Below are 15586 nucleotides of genomic sequence, written 5' to 3' on the forward strand. Positions count from 1 at the left end.
AGACTATTCAACGACAACTTCATTCAACAAACACAAAAACACAACCTCCATGTAGGCCTAGGTTCATTTGTGATCGCTTTTCCATGACCTTTTAATGTTCTGTATGGACTTCTAAACTTGCCGTACTGAAAGGTTCCACTAGTTTTGTCCTCATAGATGTCCACTTCTGTAAGATGTAGCTAGTCAGTGTCCAGAACCCGCGGCTCTCTAAAATACAATCATGTCGGCGAAAGGAGGTGGATCAAAAGGATTTTATTTCAATACAGTGCTATCTCTGGCACGGTCTTTGGCTGCTAATCGACCAGCTCCGATTGAAAAGGTGAGCATCTGTTAACGTAGACTATCCTGGTGCGTTTTAGCCAACTAGCTAATAGGAAGGGTAGCTTCCTATAAGAGTTATGTTATGATGCAGCTAGGTCAACGTTAGCTTGCTAACCTTAGCTAAACAGTTGGTTTTATCCACTAGCCCCAGAGTCAACGCAACATTTTCTTTCTCTCAAATATCGTACAACCTTTGGTGCGGTGAAATATGGTTGCTATTTGATGAAAGCATGCTAATCGGGCGTATTATTAGGGATGATGTTAACGTTAGCTAACTAGGAAGAGGAAGGATATCCCTCAGTAGCCAGGCCGACCTGTTTGCCAGCAATAGTAAGATTTGACATGACCGTGTGAATGGCTTGACAGGGTATTTGATAGCCTACTAATGACGGTATGTTTATGGAAGTCTACTCTCGGACGCTGTTGTGGTGTGCTGGTTAGTGTTCGCTAAGTGAACTATTCTACGGAGTTGACATTCCATTTCCTAGCACTGTTTAATGTCTCGTTGAAACGCCCCCTTCTATAGCAGGTGATGTGCTGTCACATTTTGTCAATCAAGATCAGTAAAATGTTGCTGTAAAGCTTAAGGGCCCCAATTTCGCGTCTGTATAATAGTCCAGTGTGTGGTGTATTAATTATCCGATAACGTTATAACCTTTATGTAAGTCAGGTATCAATTAACGATAAACTGCTTTTGTCAGTGTGGCTCTGCAAATCCTTTGGGGATAATGCTAGGTGCTAGTGCTGCTGGCCTGTCCATCCACTAACGTTAGTTTGACGACCTCTACCAGTATGTGCTTCTGTGTTGGCTGCATGTTATGAGCAGGGTTATTTTCGGTTGCCGACTGACTGAATTTAGGGGTATTCTATATAATCAGGCTGATTTTCTCGCGAATTAGTTTCATTGATTTGCATTTGTTCATCGGTGGTTGCTGTCTGCTGCACTGTTAAGTTTTGCTAAGGGGGTAATTTTATGAATTGTTGCAAAGCTATTTTCTCCCTGGGGCAGCGATGAGGGATTGTGGTAGTAGTAATCCTAAGCACTGCTGAGATATTTCTTTCTGCTCATACACCTTATCAGCCTAATTTGGGATGCCCAATTCAGTATGTTTATGTCTGTATTAATCCCGTCAAACATTACTCAGGACCAAAGTACTGCACCTCTTAGAAACAATCACTTTTGTCTATTTTTTATTTATTTTTTACTGAAAACATTTTTTACTGAACATTTGGCAAAACCTGATGTGCATGAAGTACAAATACACTCTATTTATGTTATTTATATAGGGCTTAGTGAGTGCAATACATATGAGGACTGGTCAAGACAGGCTTGTAATATTTAACAGGCTTGTAATATGCACACAAGGTTTCTGACCATTGAGCTTGTTTTGCAAAAAAACACCAACAACACAAATGGCAATTAAGATAAGTTTGTGGGTACGCCTATAGATTTACAGTGCCATGCTATCAGGAGCCAGAGCAAAGCTAACATGAAGAGGCTGCCGCCTACACCAAAAGCACAAAGAAGTGAACACATTGGTATGCTTATCAAAGAGGCTACAACATAGGCTACGCCTGTGTGGTAATTCAGCATTGATCTATGGGACATAAATCCGCCTCAGCAGCCACTGTGTCATTTTGCTACCCTTGAGATTTAAGCTGTGTGTGTGTGTGTGTGTGTGTGTGTGTTTGCCCTCCCTTAAATTGTGCATATAGTAATACGTGTGTGTGTGTTACAGGTTCAGAAACTGCAATGCATGTGCCCAGTGGATGTTCGTGGGGTGTATCAGCTGGACGAGAGGAGAAGGGATGCGGTCATCGCGCTGGGGGTGTTCCTGGTGGAGTCGGAACTACAGGTGCTTGTCTGATGAGATGCGGGGGTTGTTAAATAACCCTCTAACTGACCAACTCTTGCTCTGGCATGAGAGATTCATTTACAGAACATGTCTGTATCCACATGTGTTACTCGACACACGTTCCACAGCACCATATTCATAATACTTTTGACCTTAGAGCTCAGTTGAATAGTATTAACAGCAGTAGTTGTAGATCAGTTAAGACAAGGCTATAGAAAGGGAGAAGAGAATGGGGTTAGTTTTCAAGATGGATGACCTAATAGCTCATGTCTGTCTGGACACTCTGGTAGACCTGAGTTCCTGATTTTAAAACAACAAATTAAATGGTGGTTTGTGGCTTTTTTTCCCCACAGCACAAAGAGACAATCGTTCCGTACCTCCTGGGTTTGCTGAGGGGACTACCAAGGGTGCAATGGATTGAAGAGAACTCTGAGAGGAAGGGAAGGGGTAATGAGATCCATTTTTTTCTATTCATATATTTTAGGCAGTTGTTTTGTTAAGAGAGAGTGATGATCTTCCTGACCAAGGTGGGAAGTTTGCAAGCTATGCCATCACATGACTTCTGCTCTGAGCATGTGTTTATGTTTATCTTTATATGTGGCAGCTGCTTTTGTCCAAAGTGATTTACAGTATATGCCATCACAGGGCACACAGACATTGTAAAATATATTGGTTTGCTTACAATGTGTTATATAAAAGACACATGTTTTTGCTTTCTGTTTGTGTATTATGCGTGAGATTATTCTTTAGTCATTTTATTCTGTTCTATTCTATAATCATTGTCATATTGGTAGTTTGGTACATCACTGTGAAATTGAATATCTAACTATTTTGTTTGTCAGGGGTGATATATTTATTCATAATTTATGATGAGAAATATTGATGTGTGTATGCTTTTGAGCTTATGTTTTAGGGTTGTAAAGGTACATATATTCGTACTGAATTGGTTAGCGTTTCCCAAAACCATAGTTGCTAACTAAGTAAGTTTGTTGGTTGCAATGCAATTTACCAAGGTTAGCAACTATGGTTTTGGGAAACGCACCCCTGTTTAGGTACAGGATGTTGGGTTCAATCAGAGAATGTCTAATAGGTTCAATGTTGATTGCGTACTGAATGTACCAAATGTAGTCTTTAACAGTAATCAACAGCGGGCTTTTTTGCTTGTGGCCCATGTATCCAATTTGAGTTTCCACACAGACATATTAAGTGGCGGACCATATGTCATTTTAGTCAATTAACGTCAAAAAACATTTGACACCTTTTCGAAATACTTTTCCCGTTGCATCAATTTTGTCAGGAAATTTTAGTAGTACCTACAGACTTACTGTACCGAAAATGAACCGAATCATGACTTCAAAACCAAGATACACACTGAACCGTTATTTTTGTGTACCATTACACCCCTATTTTGAGCACATGATTTCTTCCCATGTGTAAGACTGACTTTGTGTGTGTGTGTCTGTCTGCATCAGATACCCTCCCAGGGGCAGAGAACTTCTGCTTCTGCCTGGTCACCCTGCTGTCAGATGTGGCTCAACAGGATGAGGCTCTGAGATCACAGGTTAGTCAGTGTGTGTGTGTGTGTGTGTGTGTGTGTGTGTGTGTGTGTGTGTGTGTGTGTGTGTGTTGTGTGTGTGTGTGTGTGTGTGTGTGTGTGTGTGTGTGTGTGTGTGTGTGTGTGTGTGTGTGTGTGTGTGTTTTAATTTGTATGTTTAAAGAGCCATCTCCTTATGCCATCCTTACACCGAAAGACTTTGGAAAAGATTTTTGGAAGACTAAACTCAGACCCTCTCACATTTAAGTCACAGGCTAGTCTCAGCCTAGGTTTTGGCAACGATTAAGAATCTTGCAGGGTCACTATTTACACGACTACAACTAGAAATTTAAGAAAGAAAATGATTTCCCATCATGCACTAGATATCAACAGGAACTCAAACTCAAATGATAGCCTACCCATATCAAAGTCATTTTCTGCAGCATTGTTTCATGTGTGACATCCCTAACCGATATAGAGTTGTTCTTTCACGTGGAATAACCGACTAAGCATTTATGATAAACAAAATAACAAATAATCATATAAGGTACAGCTGTCGTCTACTTTACCCCTTGCTGTTTGGTGTTTGGTGAGAAAGGTCCCTTGTTTTTTAATGACTATTTGCATGAGCCACGACTAAAAGACTTGCGATAATATAAAACATGTTTGATATTGTCGTAACGTAAAGTCTAGAAAAAGGCGCCGCGACTCGAGTAAAACTCCCATGATTTCATTCCGACTCCGTCGTTGTTGACTGTGAAATCGCTTGAAAATTGTATGATGTAAGGCTGGCATTACTTTCAATAACTTATTTTGTTCTTTCTACAATTGAATGATGATGATGAATAAAAAGTGATTTTAGAGACATTAATAATGTTAATGCTGTGGACATGTCTACATTATGTTTGTGTCTATGTTTGTGTGGGTGCAGATTTTAGAGGCAGTGATGAACCTGATGCAGGTGCTGCAGGAGGCGTGCCAGAACCCAGAGGCTCAGGATAAAGGTGTGGACACCACACACACGCACACACAAACACGCATACTAGCGCGCGCGCACACACACACACACACACACACACACACACACACACACACACCCACTGCATTCCTCTCAACTGCACAGAGGGCTTTTACAATACCATGACGTGGCGCAATCATTTGTGTGGCTAACCATGATGACACAAATCTCACCAGGACAGGAATTTCTTTACAAATTAATATTATTGTTGTGTTTTGTTAGTATTAAGGTATGATAATATTGCTCAAAAATGTAATTGGTAGAGTGTGTTGCTTTTTAGGAGAATTGTAATGTACTGTTATCAGAGGGACGTAAAACTTTAGCCTCTTTTAAATTGTTGAAGCAATGCAAGAGAGTGACCATTTAGCACACAGCTTGGCATTTCAAGCCAATTCAAGTCAGGTTTATTTATGAAACACTTTATTACTCAATTTATGAAAACAACAGTTGACTATACTGTCAAAACATCAGGATCTGATAGACAAACAAGTAATGATCAGACAATTTAAAAGAGTTTATGTGATAAAAAGTTTCAGTTGCACTGAAAACTCCCTCCGTGCTTCTCCAGAGAACCTGTGTAGGTACACCGTGCCGTCCCTGCTGGGTGTGGTGAGGGCGTTCGGTCGCTACAGCAACACGGACGAGCCGCTCCTGTCCAAGCTGTTCCCGCGGGTGTGCCCACAGCCGCTGCTCCTGGGCGAGGACCTAGAGGCGGCGCGCCGGCGCTCCTTCCACGACTTCCGCTCCATTCTGCCCAGCTCGCTGCTGACCGCCTGCCAGAGCGACACCATGCGCCGCAAGGCAAGCGGCAGCTCCAGCGTCTCACAGCAGGTGAGGAACTGCGGGCTGCAGTGCCGGTGTACGCCACCAGGGGGCAGGTGTCTTCAGCAATTGCAATATTACAATGGCTCAATCTCAATGTCTCCCCTTACACATTTTGATGTGCGTTCCTGGCAACTTCGTGGCAGCTTAGGACCGTCCCACAGCGAAGTTGTCAAGTGCTTGAGGGCTCACTGGCACACTTTCTGAGCCCTTTCCCTAAATCGACATCTATGAACAGGGTCATTCCACGTCAGTTCAACCAGGGCCCACGCACTTAGGTCTCAAAAAATTCTGAAAAAATGACCAGGTGTACCTATGTTACCCAGGAGACACACTGTAAAATTACTCTTATGTAAGATCAATACTTTCCAAGATACAGCCAGTTTTACAGGGGGAGGGGGGTGTCGATTTTGTTCGGCCTCTTTTTTTTGTCAAAGTTCAAAAGCCCACAGCGCAAGAACTAAACCATGTAGGCTCAAATTTTGCATGCTGGTACATAAATAGGAATAGTATGTAGCAAAATCGTCACGTTTGGTCTGGATAATCCTGCATGGTCATAGCTGTCCCTCAAAGTTGATACAAATTTTATTGGAGTTTTTGGCTGGGTTCTGTTTAAGCCTTCAGAAGACATATTTTTACTCAACATAGGCTCTTGATTTATTTTTCTTACTGAGATAAGTAGAAACACTCTCACAAAAAGCAATGAACAGAAAACAAATCCCTTCAGGGTCTGAACAGCAGACCTCACAAGTCCTGAAAAATCATTTTGGTTATCATTTTCAGAGCACCCAAACACCTTGTGGGAATATACAAAGATTTTTTTTAAATATGTTTTCTTTATTCTCCATGATCCCTTCTTTTTTGAAAACACCAATTTGACTTGTCTTATGCAAATCTTTCTTTTTATTTTCCACCCTGAACATGGGCAAAATGCCCCATTCACATCAATATGGAAAGTGAAAAGAAAGATTGGCTCTATACAAAACAAGTCAAATTGGTGTTTTTGAAAAGAAAAGAAAAGATGGAGAATAAAGAAAAAAAATATTTAAAAAAAGATCATTTTAAAGAAAAAATATTTAAAAATGTTTATATTCCCACAAGGTGCTCTTTGGGTGCTTGGAATGAGAAACCAAAATGATTTTTAGACTTGTAAAGTCTGCTGTTCAGACCCTGAAGGAATTTATTTTTTGTTCATTGTTTTTTGTGAGAGTGTTTCTACTTATCTCAGTAAGGAAAATAAATCAAGAGCCTATGTTGAGTACAAATATGTCTTCTGAGGGGCTTAAACAGAGCCCAGCCAAAAACTCCAAATAAAAAATTTTGTATCAAACTTTGAGGGAGAGCTATGACCATGCAGGATTATCCAGACCAAACGTGACGATTTTGCTACATACTATTCCTATTTATGTACCAGCATGCAAAATTTGAGCCTCCTACATGGTTTAGTTCTTGCGCTTGTGGGCTTGTGAACTTTGACAAAAAAGAGGCCTAACAAAATCGACACCCCCCTGTAAAACTGGCTGTATCTTGAAAGTATTGATCTTACATAAGAGTAATTTTACAGTGTGTCTCCTGAGTAACATAGGTACACCTGGTAATTTTTTCAGAATTTTTTGAGACCTAAGTGCGTGGGCCCTGGTTGAATTGACGTGGAATGACCCAACACTTTTCTCAAATTAATTGTCTACACAATTCATTGTGTTGTGGCGAGAAACACAGGGTCCCCCAAAGGGAGGCTAGAAGCTTGAAAAAACGTCTAAACAACTGCCATAAAACGGAAACGTGTGGGCAACAGGTTTTTTTGTGTTGTCAATTTAATGATAGGTCTCAGGTTGTCCCATTCCTGTTATTAGCGTTCTGAACCCTTACACCCTCGCAAGGGTCATTCACAGATGTGAAAGTGTGTGAGGCTTCAGGGCTTAGACCTTAGGGGGGACATTGAGATTCATCCAGAGAACTGAAGCAACTTAGAGGGAGTAGTGATCATGTTTGATCAAGAACTAAGGATTTCTCAGGGAAACTTTTCTGCTATAGATATAAAACTGGCTGCATATTGTGCTTTGGGGTTAAATTTTCTGGTTTAGTTCATTGTGAATGTATGCAGATAACTTATGCGGCTTTTCAGCATATTGCAGATGAATGGAATAGAATAGAATAGAACAGAATAGAGCAAAAAATAGGAACGTAATGGTCCTATGAACACACAGTTAACTCTCACACCATCCTTATTTTGTGCCTTTTATTCACATTTGTTCAAAGATCTAGTAAGTATAAGCTTGTTTCCCTCCCCACTTCGATGCAGCTCCATAGGTTTCCATTCAATCCAAACGGTCATCCTCCCCCTAAAAGAGAGCGTGTACACAACAGTTCCATGATGTGCCGGTTGCACATTTAGAACAGAATAGAACAGAATAGAATTTGTATTGTCCATTCACATGGAGATTCATCTCTGCCCTGTGGCTCTGTGTGATTGCAGGCCAGTCCAGAGCGCGGAGCGGCTCTGCCCCCCAGCTCCCCCGCTGACCCCTCGGCCCAGTACTTTGAAGGTGAGCGTGCGTGTGCCGCATGGCACTCCTGCTGGGCCATCCAACCCCCTCATTACACAACCAACACTTCAGAACTACACCTTTAAGGCTGACCACACATCCACAAAGGCTCTTTTAAAGAAATAACTCTACTTTAAATAAGAAAGCCACAGCTGTTTTTAAAATAGTGATTTCTTCATTATTGACTGTGAAATTTAGTCATTGCTTTTAAAGTAAAAGATAGATTACACATTCCAGCCATTATGACCCCTGAATTGAATGTCACTGTCCAGTGTCCACAGGCAAAACAGTGACCAAAGTCTAAACTTTTTACGTCTGATTGTTGCTTTTTATTGCATTTCCCTGATTTCTCATGTTTTTTCCCTTCCTAATCCTTCACCTGTACTCTCCCTGATCTCTATGGTGTTTCCCATCCTAATCCTTCACCTGTTTTTTTCCCAATGTCTATGGTATTTTTCCTCTAATCCTTCACCTGTACTCTCCCCTGATCTCTATGGTGTTTCCCCATCCTAATCCTTCACCTGTTTTTTTCCCAATGTCTATGGTATTTTTCCTCCTAATCCTTCACCTGTACTCTCCCTGATCTCTATGGTGTTTCCCATCCTAATCCTTCACCTGTTCTTTTCCCCAATGTCTATGGTATTTTTCCTCCTAATCCTTCAACTGTACTCTCCCTGATCTCTATGGTGTTTCCCATCCTAATCCTTCACCTGTTCTTTTCCCCAATGTCTATGGTATTTTTTCCTCCCCTAACTGTACTTCCAACTGTGTTTCTCCTCTCCCTGATCTCTGTCTATGGTTTTCCCATCCTAATCCTTCATCCTAATCCTTCACCTGTTCTTTTCCCTAATGTCTATGGTATTTTTCCTCCTAATCCTTCAACTGTACTCCTCTCCCTGATCTCTATGGTGTTTCCCCTCCTAATTCTTCACCTCCTCTCCTCTCCTCTCCTCTCCTCTCCTCTCCTCTCCTCTCCTCTCCTCTCCTGCGTCCCTCAGGCTCCTACCTGCCTGACGGCAGCTGTGGACCCAGACTACTACTTCTCCACCATCAGCTCCAGCTTCTCCGTGTCGCCGCTCTTCACTGGCTCTGGGCGGGAGTTCAGCGTCCCTCTGGAGGTCCTCCGGAGACTGCTGGCCATGGTGGAGCAGTTTGTGGCCGAGTCCTTCCTCAAGACACTGGACGCCACGCTCGCCAAGGTCTTGGAGGTGTGTGGGAATGATTAGGGGGAGAGCACTCACACTCACACTCACACTCACACTCACACTCACACACTCACACACTCGCACTCACACCTCACACTCACACACTCCGCACTCACACTCACACTCACACACTCACACACTCACACTCACACACTCACACTCACACTCACACACTCACACTCACACTCACTCACACACTCACACTCCAAGCTAGCAGAGGTGTGTAGGAAAATACCTGTAGATAGATAGATAGACTTTATTCAATAGTACACCATACAGAGATCTGCTTTTCATTGTGTCCTCAATGGGGGGGTGGGTGGGGACTATACAGAGTAATGATTGAGACAATCTGAACACTTGCTTTCTGAAGATTCTTCTTTTAGTCTGCTGAAATACATAATGAACATAGTCCTTGTTTTAACTTGATTTAATTATTGTTGTATGTTGTTCCAGATGAATCCAGGCATTCATCTGTACTACAAAACCTTCAGTGATCCACTTTATGTGGCCATATTTAAGATGCTAAGGGACACGCTCTACTACATGAAAGGTATGAACGAAATCAAATGTACTCAGTACATTAGGTGTTTCCATCAATGATTATCTAACCACATGTGAAATACAATCTGTTGCATTTGAATGGGATGGTCCAGTTTTTAATTACTTATGACTTTCTTAAAGGTTGTATCAGCGATTTCAGGCTCAAAAAAGGCCCAAACATAAATGATCACATTCATCTAATCTTTCCTAACGATCCGCTAGCTGCCTGCCCCATAAGCAGGCCGTCAAAAAAACGTGTCTCTGTAGGCATCCTAGGCTCCTAGATGTGTACACATAAACAATTGCTACCAACAAGGGCTGGCAACCCACTCAAACGCAAAATAAAGTGTTTCAACCAATAACCGTCGAGATGCGCATTTAGCAGAGTTTAATTGCACGGGAGGCGGGGGAGGGAGTAGCGAACTAGCTCTCTGTTTTGTTTGAACATCAACAGAAGTGACGTATCCCAGCTATCGCTGATACAACCTTTAAATATTACACATCATTTGACCATTGCAAGATACATCTTGCAACCATCATAAGTTTCTCACTATCTCTGTCCTCGCTCTCATTCCACCTGTACTGATTGCGTATCATTCTCTCTCTGTCCACCCTCCCTCTGTGGCGGTGGTCAGACCTGCCGACGGCGTTTGTGAAAGAGGTGCACGACTTTGTGCTGGAGCAGTTCAGCAGCAGCCAGTCGGAGCTGCAGCGCATCCTCCACGACGTGGAGTACCTGCACAGCGAGCTCAGCCCGCTCAAGCTGCGCTGCCAGGCCAACGCCGCCTGCGTCGACCTCATGGTGTGGGCCGTCACCGAGGAGCAAGGTCAGAGGGCGCACACACGCACACACACACACACAGACACACCAGACCACGCAGGGACTGGACACACACACACACACGCACACACACACAGACCGCCACACACACAGACACGCACACACACACACACACACACACACACACACACAGACACGCACACACACACACACACACACACACAAACAGACACACGCACACAAACAGACACACGCACACAAACAGACACACGCACACACAGGTAGACACACACACACACACACACACACATGTTCTCCAGACCTGTTGACTGATATTATGGCGCTGCGCTCTTTCCTGCCTTGTCCCCAGGAGCTGAGAACCTGTGCACCAAGCTGTCGGAGAAACTGCAGTCCAAGACCTCCAGTAAAGTCATCATCGCTCACATGCCCCTTCTCATCTGCTGCCTACAGGTGAGACCGGCTCTCTCTGGTGGACGAGTCAACAGCACGCACAAACATTCGGATCAGTCCAGTGTAAAGTCAAGCATCTGTTTCAGTGGTGGTTGACTTATTATCATGATCTTGTATGTTATTATCTGTTAGTATCATGATCTTGTATGTTATTATGACGCCAAGAGCATACATATAGGTTTTTGTATGTACATTTGATATTCTATGGTTGTTGCCATGGCTATGATCTAATATTGATGTAGTATTGTAAATGTCATTTGTTTACTTTGCTTACGGCACGTTAAGGTTTCTTTGAGTGAAAAGCATTTGCTGTGTTGATTTGCACAGGGTCTGGGTCGCTTTATGGTTTCTTTGAGTGAAAAGCATTTGCTGTGTTGATTTGCACAGGGTATGGGTCGCTTTACGGTTTCTTTGAGTGAAAAGCATTTGCTGTGTTGATTTGCACAGGGTCTGGGTCGCTTGCTTCCCAGTGGTGGCCCACTCCGTCACCACTTCTCTTAGGGACTTCCTAGTGGTCCCCTCTCCAGTGCTGGTCAAGCTCTACAAGTACCACAGCCAGTACACTACAGGTGCGTGTCACACCTGTATTCACCCAGTACACTACAGGTGCGTGTCACACCTGCATTCACCCAGTAGGACGGATAAGATGAGTGGATGTGGTATACTTCCTTGTGTTCAGTATGATCAGCATCCTGTACAGTGTGTGTGTGTGTGTGTGTAGTGCAGTGCACTACTATGATGAGTGTCCTGTATACTGCGTGTGTGTGTGTGTGTGTGTGTGTGTGTGTGTGTGTGTGTGTGTGTGTGTGTGTGTGTGTGTGTGTGTCTGTTTGCATGTTTTCCACTCATCCACAGCAGATGTATTAACACACCGTTAACTCTCCTTCTTGATGGGTGGCTCTGCTGAGGCGCTCAGTTTATCAGATCAGTATAGTTCGCACTATATATATTTTTGATCTGTTACAAAGGGACCAGAGAGATTCTATTCCGTGTACTTTTTCAAACTCTTTTGATTACAGTGTATCTTTCCATATGGATATCTGCACTGCTTCATTTTTATGCTGCCATGATTGTAGTATGGTGGGAAAATTCACCTGAGGAAGGTCTGTTTTGACCGAAACGTTGTGTATTTGCATGCGTAAAGGACAGTGTGCAGGATTTCTTCAACACGCATTACTGGTGACCTTACCTTCTCCGATGCACCTGTCCCAAAAGCGTTTTTGAACTGTGTAGTATAGTGGGAAAAGTGGCATAGATAAAGGCTTTTATTTTGAATCTTATTTTGCGTTGTGTTTTTTTTCTCTTGCAAAAGGGACTGGAGAGATCAAAATCCATGTCACCAATGAACATGCCCAGTCCACGTTCAACGTCCACCACAAGCAGAAGAGTCAGCCGTCCATGTACGAGCAGCTCAGAGATATCTCCATTGACAACATCTGCAGGTAAACAAAAGTCTCCACATGCAACCGCACGTCCGTGAGGATCTGTCCTTTGTCAACTACATTTACTGGTACGGCTTTAGAGCATGTCAAAGTAAAATGCCATAGTTAAGCCCCATTCACATATACGGTGATTCACTTGTTTCAAAAGTTTATTTTATTTGAATTATTTTATCATTTGTATTTCATTTATTTAGACTTTGTCGCGCAACATTTCACGTAGCTATTGGCTATTTCGCACGTAATTGCTAAATTACATGAACATTACATGGTCTCTCGTTGCTAGTCTCTTGCAGTCTGAACAGGACTTTAAAGTGTCCTGTACCTTTCCTGTAGATCTCTTAAGTCCGGTTTGACCATGGACTCTGTGATTGTGGAGGCTTTCCTGGCAAGCTTGTCCAATCGCCTCTACATCTCCCAGGAGAACGACAAGTGAGTTCTGCCGTGGTGCTTAGCTCCACATGACCACATCGTTGTGGGGCTTATTGCTTAAATAAATGCTGATGATTGTGGTAGTGTTCTAGATTGCCCTAATAATACCGCAGTGATGAGTATGATTTAGTGATTATAACCATGAAGACAATCCTTATCCCAGTAATGTTGATGGCTAAGTAGAGGCTGATGATAATGGTGCAACGTTGTGTTGTGTGTGTGTGTGTGTGTGTGTGTGTGTTTTTTGTGGCGCCGGCGTGTGTGTCGGTGTGCGTGCAAAGCGTGTGTGTGTGTGTGTGTGTGTGATGGTGTGTGTAATGGTGTGTGTTTTGGCGCGGTGGCTGTGTTTAGGGTGTGTGCTCATGTGTGGCGTCGCGTGTCTTTGAATCTTTATTGTGCTGCTTCGCAGTGTGCTCAAGCGTCTAAGGCAGGTGTGTGTGTGTGTGTGTGTGTGTGCGCGGTGCACGTGCGTATGTTCGTGTGTGTGTGTGTGTCAGGGACGCTCATCTGATCCCGAGACCACACCATCCGTGCGCTGGGCCACATCGCAGTGGCTCTGCGGGAGTCTCCACGGGTGATGGAGCCCATCCTGCAGATCCTGCAGCAGAAGTTCTGCCAGCCGCCCTCCCAGCTGGACGTGCTCATCATAGACCAGCTGGGCTGCATGGTCATCACCGGAAATGTGAGACCACACACACACACACAAACATGCAGTCAGTCACTCTAACACACACACACACACACACACACACACACACACATGCATGCAGTCAGTCACTCTAACACGCACACTTTACACACACATATACACACACACACAGACACACACACACACACACATACATGCAGTCAGTCACTCTAACACGCACACTTACACACACACACATACACACATGCAGTCAGTCACTCTAACACGCACACTTACACACACATACACATACACACACACATACAAACACACACACATGCAGTCAGTTACACCAACACGCACACTTATCACTCACACACACCCTCACACTGACTCACACACGCACACATACCCACTCATGCAGTCATTCACTCAAACACACACACTCATCGGAAATATGAGACCACACACACACACACACACAAACACACATGCAATCCATCACTTAAACACGCACACTCACTCACTCACACACATACACAAGATCAGAAACGAGATCAAATACTGTGTTATCACGAGAAATGGGAAACCTAACACGCTTCCATTCACTCGCATACTCAAACGCTCAAACGGCACACACACACACACACACACACACACACTTATCTATGACCATCTTGACTATGGTAATCACTAGAAATATGAGACTGAAGACCAACAGATACACTTGCACCCACGTACACACACCTGACCAACACCCACGTACACACACCTGACCAACACCCACGTACACACACCTGACCAGAGGCCTCCTGCTTATGTTGCACTGGTGCACTGACTAGTGTGTGGATTGATGTGCTGTGTTCTCATCAACTGCATGCAATGCTTTAACACATTCACACAGACACTCCATTGATGTATTATATTATCAGATAGATCCACTAGACCTGTTCTAATTATTTGCTATATCCTCGTTATTTCAGGGTTTAGGGCATACCTGTCAACACTCTCGTTTTTCCTGGGTTTCTCCCGTATTTCAAGGTCATCTCCCAGCACCCTCCCGTTTTGTCATTTCTCCCGGAAAACTCCCGTAATTTGCATGGCCATCAAACTTTATTTTAAAATCATTGATCCATTCAAGTTGCCAGATTGTGTATGAAATACACCCTACACATACACGATCACTTAGTTTCAATTTCAACCGTTTTGTCATAGGCTAAAACCTGGCAACTCAAAACCCAAATAAGGAAGCGGGTGCCGATTTCGCAGCCTGAGTCTCGTAAGAGCAAGCAGGCTAGTTGACTGGCCTATTCCAGAACTAGCTGTTGTGAAATTGTTGGGAATTTAATTGATTAACACATCACATAAACTGTTATTGAGTGTTGTTGATACACTGAACTTGTGCCCTCGGAACCAAATCTGACAGCAGCTTTGGAGTTTTGGAAGTAGGCTGCAGGCAGGCAGCTGGTGGATACATAACTGGCATGCGTAAGGTAATGGTAAGGTAAAAGCAACGACCGAAATGCAGTGTTGAAACACGTGTATGAAACGTATGAAACACAGATCGTAAACACTGACACCCCCCAAACACACGTGTATGAATAAATATGCAAACACAGATCCGGTATAAACACTGACACCCGCAAAACCCCCCCCCCCCCCCCAAAAAAAAAACATCTGATTGATGTTGTTTTGGTCTTTCTCTCCTTCTCATCTTCAGCAATATATCTACCAGGAGGTGTGGAACCTGTTCCAGCAGATTAGTGTGAAGGCCAGCTCACTGGTCTACTCCACCAAGGACTACAAGGACCACGGATACAGGTGCTTTTAGCCATGCCAGATGCATCCTGGGACTAGAATAGGATAACAATGGGGTTGCTTTGATGCCACGTCAGATGCCACTTGGTCTAGAAATTTGAATAAGATAAGATAAGATAAGACTTTATTAAATCACATACCTGGGAAGTTTACTTCTCAAAACAGCCCAATACTG

General features: G+C 43.4%; 1 protein-coding gene across 1 annotated transcript in view; it reads left to right on the forward strand.

The window, feature by feature from the left end:
* Window positions 1-133: 133 nt before the first annotated feature.
* pi4kaa (phosphatidylinositol 4-kinase, catalytic, alpha a) overlaps window positions 134-15586 on the forward strand; it is a 55029-nt gene continuing 39576 nt past the window's right edge. Inside the window, 19 exon segments of the mRNA XM_048235664.1 lie at window positions 134-319; window positions 2061-2177; window positions 2531-2624; window positions 3650-3738; window positions 4643-4715; window positions 5298-5560; window positions 8028-8097; window positions 9096-9114; window positions 9116-9305; window positions 9756-9852; window positions 10478-10669; window positions 10994-11094; window positions 11542-11555; window positions 11557-11663; window positions 12407-12536; window positions 12870-12965; window positions 13463-13481; window positions 13483-13647; window positions 15314-15414. Coding sequence (XP_048091621.1) covers window positions 221-319; window positions 2061-2177; window positions 2531-2624; window positions 3650-3738; window positions 4643-4715; window positions 5298-5560; window positions 8028-8097; window positions 9096-9114; window positions 9116-9305; window positions 9756-9852; window positions 10478-10669; window positions 10994-11094; window positions 11542-11555; window positions 11557-11663; window positions 12407-12536; window positions 12870-12965; window positions 13463-13481; window positions 13483-13647; window positions 15314-15414 — 2036 coding nt within the window. The 5' untranslated portion in view covers window positions 134-220.

The sequence above is a fragment of the Alosa alosa genome, chromosome 23 (genome assembly GCF_017589495.1).
Source record: "Alosa alosa isolate M-15738 ecotype Scorff River chromosome 23, AALO_Geno_1.1, whole genome shotgun sequence".
NCBI classification, from domain to species: Eukaryota; Metazoa; Chordata; class Actinopteri; order Clupeiformes; family Clupeidae; genus Alosa; species Alosa alosa.